The sequence below is a fragment of the Microtus oregoni genome, unplaced genomic scaffold (assembly GCF_018167655.1).
Source record: "Microtus oregoni isolate MIOR12 unplaced genomic scaffold, Mior012 000005F_ref0000423, whole genome shotgun sequence".
Classification (NCBI taxonomy): domain Eukaryota; kingdom Metazoa; phylum Chordata; class Mammalia; order Rodentia; family Cricetidae; genus Microtus; species Microtus oregoni.
Genome location: NW_024543064.1, coordinates 23190973 through 23198931, shown reverse-complemented (window position 1 = coordinate 23198931; position 7959 = coordinate 23190973). Strand labels below are relative to the sequence as shown.

At 39.0% G+C, this 7959-nt stretch overlaps 1 protein-coding gene across 1 annotated transcript in view; it reads right to left on the bottom strand.

The window, feature by feature from the left end:
- Positions 1-785: 785 nt before the first annotated feature.
- Khdrbs1 (KH RNA binding domain containing, signal transduction associated 1) overlaps positions 786-7959 on the bottom strand; it is a 29157-nt gene continuing 21983 nt past the window's right edge. The window contains exons 5-9 of the mRNA XM_041652847.1: positions 7820-7953; positions 6455-6656; positions 5993-6060; positions 4747-4805; positions 786-2118 (exon numbers count right to left, since the gene is read on the bottom strand). Coding sequence (XP_041508781.1) covers positions 2021-2118; positions 4747-4805; positions 5993-6060; positions 6455-6656; positions 7820-7953 — 561 coding nt within the window. The 3' untranslated portion in view covers positions 786-2020. The remainder of the gene's footprint in view (positions 2119-4746; positions 4806-5992; positions 6061-6454; positions 6657-7819; positions 7954-7959) is intronic.

Genomic DNA, 7959 nt, shown 5'->3' with positions numbered 1-7959 from the left:
ATGGTTGAAAATTCAGTTATTTACACTTTATCACAATCTATAAATACATTTTTTGTTGGTGTGTTTTAAAGAAACAAAAATGCCCATCATGCACTGCTACAGGCAGCTTGGCACTTGACACAGGATTTTTCACCCCCGAGCAGTTTATGTGGCTCCTAGGGAAGGAATGAGGTTCCTGGGAATTAAGAGTGAAACAGAGCCAACCAATTCCATTTTCTTACATGCAGTCTTGTGGGAAGGAGTTTAGGACCAACCTACCCTACCAGCTCCTGCCCCGAGCCAGCTGAATTGTTAACAGCATCTCTAGAATTGGAAGGGAAACCCTCAAGGGCACCCAGGTTTTACTGAATTGTGGTATCTGAATGCAAGTGAAATCAATATCTGCGCCCAGAGATTTGGTCTCATTTTTTAAGGCCACCTAAGGGTTCTACAGAAGGTGCACGCTAGGGTGGCTGGCACTTAAAGTACCTATTATACCTTTACATGAAAACCAATCTGTGATTTAGTCAGTTGGGTTTTTCTAAAAATTAATTTTGTGACAGGATTGGATAAAACTGCTTTCAACAACTTCCAGGGGGTGAAAAAGCTTTGGTTCTTTTTAAACTAAAACTTAACAACTCATAAACTTTTTTTTGGTAAACTTAAAAAACAAAATCCCCACCACCACTTTTAAGAATGTCTCCAACTTTTAACAAGCCCATTAACTTTAGAGTTAATTTAAGTTTATGTGAAAGAGAAAACTATTTTATTGTCCACCCCCAAAAATGACAATTCATCACATTTACTTTGATTAAAAAAGGACTAAACTTTATTGACAAACTGCTGCAGACATTTTGACATAAGTTTAAGCTACCTATTTAGGCAGACTTAACACATGTATCATTTAATCTTCCGAGAACAAAATGGGAGGACGGTACAAATCCATTAGGACTTTAACTTATGTACAAAGTGGATTTTGATTCCTTTTTCATTCAGCTGCAGTGTCCCTTTTTATATCATGCTAGTGTTGAGACATACTTGACTACCTTGGGAACAGCTCAAAATTGACAACGGTCAATTTAATGAACATCATCAGCTTTTGGCCCCAGTGTCCAAGTGAGTTTTTCATGGAGTGCAGACTCTCAAATGGACAAAATACTCTGACATCTTAAATACTGAAAATTTGATTATCAGTACTATTACTGAAAAGATTGCGGCTAAAAAGTACTCCATCAAATTCCATTTAGGTGGCCAGCTCCTCTCCCCCATCATTCTTAGTCAATCTCTATCTACCCCTCCCCCCACTAAGTATCTCTCAACACTGTATGTCTGGGGCTAGATTTCAAAACCCACGTAAAGAAAAAGTCAGTTTTACAAACCTAATTTTGTTGTTGTTTTAAGTCAATTAACGTTAAAAATTGCATCAACTATTTATTTCATGAGGATCTTTCGTATTAAAATTTAACCTTAAGATTCAACCGCCATGTGCTTTTAAAGGAAATGTTTTAGAGACGTCTGAGCTCACTTTTACATGGTGGTGCCTACTGCCGTTAACATTGTGATTTTACATCTTAAGCAGCCCTGAATTTTGAAATGTAGCCTAGTTTGGGATTCTGCAACTATGACTTTACGGGGTGCCTCAAATCAAAACTAAGAAAAAGTTAACAAGCCTTTACTTCAGAACCTTTAAGCAAGCAATGTCACTTTTGAAACTAACATGTTTGTGTTTTTTTTTTACTCAACTTCTTTTTTTATTATAAAAGGTACACTGTTTATATTTAAACAACAAAGAAAAAAGCATCTACACACTTAAAAAAATTAATTCAATATCCTAAATCTATTTTAACTCATTTTAAAATACTACATACAGAAGCCAGAATGCAGAGTTAAGAATGGAGGAAGGTGGGGAAAAGAAAGGGACCACGAAGAAAAACACTTAGACAATTACTTGTCTGTTGTGGGTAAAGCAACAGGAATCCTGGGATACAAGAAATCAGTAACAACTTTGCTCATAACTGATATTTTCCCCTCCTGTTTGTTTTTAATAACGTCCATATGGGTGCTCTCTGTATGATCCCTTCACTGGCCTAGCTGGGGGGGCCTTCAGTGATGGCCTGGTCCCATTCCAGTCATCTTGTCCTGTGGAAAAACAAAAACAGTTTATAAACCATGGGCCCATTTTTTGGGGGGCATAACCAGGGTAGGTCAACATCAGGTATGTATCACCAACAATACTGTTTGTCTTCTATTATCTTGATACATTCCTGGTGTTCCTTGCTCTCCTCTTTACTTGGCCTTCCTTGGTAAGTATGGGTAATTTCCTACCATTTTGAGTAGAAAACAAAAAGGAGTAATTCAGAAAATGCTAACTTTTACTCTTGAACAGCAACATGAATGATACCCAGTCTCAAACCTGGATAAATGCAACACAGTTTGAGGCAGTAAAGAAGTCATTAATTTCAGGGAGTCTGCAATGACCATTCCTGTTCCCAAACCCATATGGCACTCATTCCTCAGTTAACATGGCAAAACATCTGACCATGTTTTTCACTTTGCAGGTAGCTCCTTTCAATGCAAGAGCAAGACAGGTTTAACTGTGGAAAAACGTACTCTGGTTCTGGTTCTACAGAAGCAAAAAAGGCCACATTAAATGAAACCCTCTACCATGATGGAACTCAAACACTAGGGGATAATTCTCTGCTAAGAATTTTTAGTTCTTTTCTCATGCCAACAGCCCTGACAAGCGCTAACAATCTCAAAAGGTTTTGTTTATTGTTTTTTGTGTGACAGCGAAGCCTGAGATGATCACTTACTTCTACAGATGACCTCTTATTCTTCCCACTAATTTCCTCACCAATTCATGCCTACATGTAAATACTAGGTACATTACTACAGGTCTTACTTTTCTGTATGGATCAAAAATTACATAGAATTCTACCTATGCTCCTAGTACAATATGCAAGGCCCATCTATTTGCAAGATGCTCCTAGGTACAAACAGAAAAGTTTATGCTTCTAATTCTCTTTAGAAAGGCACATACCAGAACACACTGATCATGGCAACAGCATACCAGGAACACAAGAGTAATAGCCTGTCTATTTTTATAGAGACACCATCTCAATATGTAGCTCATCTTAGAACACATTTGAAGTCAGTATGTAGCTTAAACTGATTTCAAACTCACACTTCTCCTGCCTTAATCTTAAGTGCCTGGGATACAGTATGCACCTCTCTCTTTCTTTGAACCAGGATCTCATGTAGGTCACACTGCTTTCAAATTTGGTATATCGGGGACAATGATCTTGAGTTTCTGATCTTCCTCTCTCTACTTCCTTCCCAGCTGCTATGAGGCAACAGGCTGGGTTTCAGCCTCTTTAGTTCAGTCTTTTCTCCAGCAGAATGAAATACAGTTTTGCCAGACACATACAGAAACTCCTTACTGCCTCACTGATAGAGGGAAATAGTGAGCCACAATGACCAATTCATCTAAACAATGACACAGGAGTGGAGTGCTACAATGTTACTATGGCAATAGTGCAGCACTAAATTAGCTAAAACTGGTAAAAATTGTTTTTTGGGGATCAGGATCTAATTGGCTATGTCATATCATGCCAATAGGTTAAGCTTAGTGTCTTATGAGAGGACCCACTAGATTCCTTTTTCTAACTCTCTGTAGAGTATCTTTTTTTGTTGTTGATTTGTTCTGTTTTATTTTTTTTCGGAATGTTTTCTCTGCCCTGATTCCCGTAGAACTCCCTCTGTAGACCAACCTGGCATTGAACTCACAGAGATCTACCTGTCTCTGCCTCCTGGGTGCTGGGGTTAAAGGTGTGTGCCACCACCGCCTGGCTCTATAGTGTACTTTAAGATAGTTCGAACAGTTAGCAGCTAAAACCCCTCAGAATTCTTCAGGGATGCAGAAGCCCTCTGTTTATGAAGGCTGCTCTCACTGCATACAAATATTCCTCAGAGACCCATTAGCACAAAGCCATAATTAGCTCTTAAAGACACAACTGAGCAATGTGTTTTCAACCAAGCTGGGAAGTCAGCTTGGGTTTTGCTACCTTCCCAGCCTGAACTGCTTTATGCGATCAGTAACTGAGCTGAGGTCTGGGGATGAAGCTCAGGTGATAGGAGTATTTGTCTAGCAGATAAGAAGTATTGAGTTCCATCCCTAGATATCCCATAAAACCAGACATGGTAGAACAAGCTGTAATCCCAGCAGAGGAAGAAATTTGACTTAAGACATCTTCCAACTAGGAAGGAGTTTGGTGCTACCACTGATGTGACTTAGCTCCCCTGAAGTCTCTAATTTGATTCTAACCAGTATTTCTTTGCCTTCTAATCTGCTTTAACGAGCTGCTTTCAGCTGGTATTTTCTTCTACGCTTAGTATTTTCAGTAAATTCATTTTTTTTAGATGAGGGAGGGGCAAGAGAGTAGAGTTAGACAAGTAAGTTCTTCTATCTCTGAACATGACCACGGTTTCAGTAGCAAAAGGTCCAAAACCAGCTCTGGATTAGGCATGTCCTACCTAACAGAAACCAGCATCCCCTGAGAAGTATACCAATCCAGCTAAGATAGAGCTCAGTCCAAGACACGTAGCACCATAAAACTTAAGAACTCTTTAAAGTTCCATTTACCAATGCGGCAAGCTTCTACTGTTCCTTAGGTGTGACTGCCTGCCTGACTTCCAAGAACCCATCAGCCAGTATTTTTCTAGACACTTACTTGTACATTTTACCCCAGCACAGAAATAAAAACATACCATAAGCTTCATAAGAATCTTGAACCTCCCCATGTCCATAGTCATAATATTCTGACTCCCTGGAAAGCCAAAAAAAAAAAAAAACAAAACAAACAAACAAACAAAAAACACAGAACATTAAAAGCTTTGGTTTTAGCATTCTTTCAAATATTCCATACCTGGTGAGTTTACAATCTATAAAATAGGGGGAAATATATGTTCTGTCCCACCCCTAACCACCCCAATATTTAAAAAACATGCATAAACCATGTATTTACCAAAAAGTCTGGTTAAGTATAGCAAGAAGAAAACCAAACTCTAAATCAGATTCTTGCAATATAATGATTATATATGTATTCATATAGCTCACCGGAAGAGTATTAGAAAAGGCCTGTTTTGTGCCTATTATAGATGCCCGAGGCAAGCAGGATGCATGTATGTATGTACGTATATATACATATGTGTATATATGTATATATATGTATATATATATATATATACACACATATATACACTGAAAGCTGTGTTTTAAAGGAATTAAAAACAAAAACAAAAGTTTCTAGCTTGCTCTTAAGACTAAACGCATCTCCAATGTGGGCGAGGTGAGTTGATTTGTCTGTAATGAGACAAAGCCTCCTGTATCCCAGGCTGTTCTTGAACTCATGGTTCCATGCTGAAATCAAACTAAGGACTTCACACATGCAAGGCAGGCACAGCCTACCTACCAACTGAGCTACTTCCTCCCATAATTAAGAAATTATTATTTCTTTTAAAAAAAAATATTTATTTATTTATTTATTTATTTATTTACTATGTGTACAATATTCTTTCTGCATGTATGCCTGAAGGCCAGAAGAGGGCACCAGACCTCATTACAGACGGATGTGAGCCACCATGTGGTTGCTGGGAATTGAACTCAGGACCTTTGGAAGAGCAGGCAATGCTCTTAACCGCTGAGCCATCTCTCCAGCCCCGAAATTATTATTTCTTAATAAAAGAATCATTTAATGGCATTTTCTCAATGCTTCTATATAGCCATAGCTCAGGAATTTTTCATTAGCCCCAAATCCTAAACTATTATAAAATGCAGTTATTCAAATTTGCAGGCCCACCTATATGCCTTCAAGTTGTCAAAAGCAGAGGCAATACAATACCTTCAAAATGTTAAGTCAGACTACTCTAGAGCTCGGTATTTGCCCAAATCTTTAGTTCCTCCAACTCCACCCACCATCTATCTAGGACACTATATAGTATACTATTGACTCACCCTTGGCTCTGGCTGTAATAGCCTTCATATCCTTCATAACTCTGTTCTGCATATGTATCATCATATCCCTGTAACAAATAAATTAGGTCAGAATTACATGTAATAGAGAAGATAATTACAACCCATTGGGCGGGGGGGATCATGAGCTTCTGAATGAACAGGCCATGAAAATTTTCTCAAAAATATTAAGATCCACTGCAGAAGAGTGAAAAAAGACAAAACAAAAATCAAATGTAATTTAGCATTACAAACAACAATCCCTTAGTAAAAATCTGTATGTCAAACCACAACTTCTCATTTACCTTATATAGAGACAGCAATAATGAAAGCAAAATAGAAGAAAAATCATCTCATAGTTCAAAATCAACGTAACAAGAATGCAGGTACTGTTTCTACCTACACTCAACTTTCCCTGGCAACCTAGGTATGGAGGAAATGATATATTGTTCAAAACATTCTTACATAGTCTTCATAAGTTTCTGGTGCAGGTGGTGGAGGTAAAGGTATTCTCTGGATGCCTGCTGTCCTAGCTCTTGGTGTTGGGGCACCTCTCACAGTGGGTGGGGGTGGCACTCCTCGAGTCACAGTGGCACCTCTGGTAATGGAACCTCTTACTGGGGTCCCACGAACCAAAGCCCCTCGAGGTGGTCCAACACCACGGCCTCTACAAAAAGAAAATTTGTATTAATTTGATCTTTTAATAATCAAGTCATATTCATGTTCAGGGTTGTTAAAAATTCTGGAGCTAAAAAGATTTCATACTTTACACATACTTGCTCACTTATTTGAGATAAGGTATCCCTTGCTGCTCTGGCTAGCCTAGAACTCATACAAATCCACCTGGCAATGCCTCTAGAGTGCTGGGATTAAAGGTATATGCCAGCTAATTTATATTTCTTCAAGGGAGGCTCTGTGGCCACACTGATAAGACAAAGACTCTATCTCTTGCTTTGCCCTTTTTACTTTTCCTTTCCTTTTTGGGGGATAGGGTTTCATATAACCCAGTATGGTGTTGAACAAACTATGTAGCTGAAGATGACTTTCTTGCACTTCTAACTTCTAGCATTTACTGCCCAGGTACTGGAATTACAACGGTGTTTCACCACAGCCTGTTTGTGAAGCACAAGGGCTCAAACCCAGAGATTTGTGTATGCTAGGCAGTCTACCAACGAGGCACATCTCCAACCCTCAACTAGACTTTAAAGCACAGAATAATAGACATGAAAGAGAACCTAAACTAGCAGATTCTCTGGGTGCAATAGTAGATCACAGTACCTCAGGCAAGTCTAGACTATTCTGAAGTCATACCAGATAGCCAGGTTTGACGGCTTATGCCTTTAGTCACAGCACTTGGGAGGCAGAAATAGGAGATCTCTCTTAAGTTTCATACTGGCCTGGTCTACATAGCAAGTTCCATGTCAGTGAGGGCTACATAGGACTACATAGTGAAAAAAACAACTAGGGGGCCAGTGAGATGGCTTCGTGGGTAAGCACACAGCTGATTAAGACTGACAACCTGAGTTCAATCCCTAAGACCCACATGATAGGACTCCTATTCCTTATCCTCTAACTTCCACACCTACATATGAATCCCCAAAGCTCACAAATAAATACATAATTTTTTTTTAATGCTAGTACTGTCCAAAAATAGAAGCTCCAACGTTTCAGTAGCACTGTAACACTTATCTATGGTCAAACTGCTAAGATCCAGAATTCTATACTTGATATACCATACAAACCCTGACGACTCCTGATCTAGATAGAGCTAAGAAGACTACCAGCAGTCACAATTATATTTTCTTTTCAACTATTTTTTTTTTTTTTTACCTGGGAACAGGTGGAGGAGGCGGGGCAGCTCCTCGTCCTCTCACTGGTACCCCACGACCACGAGAGGGTTCAGGAACTCCATTCAAGTAGGACAATTCTAGAAACTGCTCCTGACAGATATCATCCATCATATCCTGGGA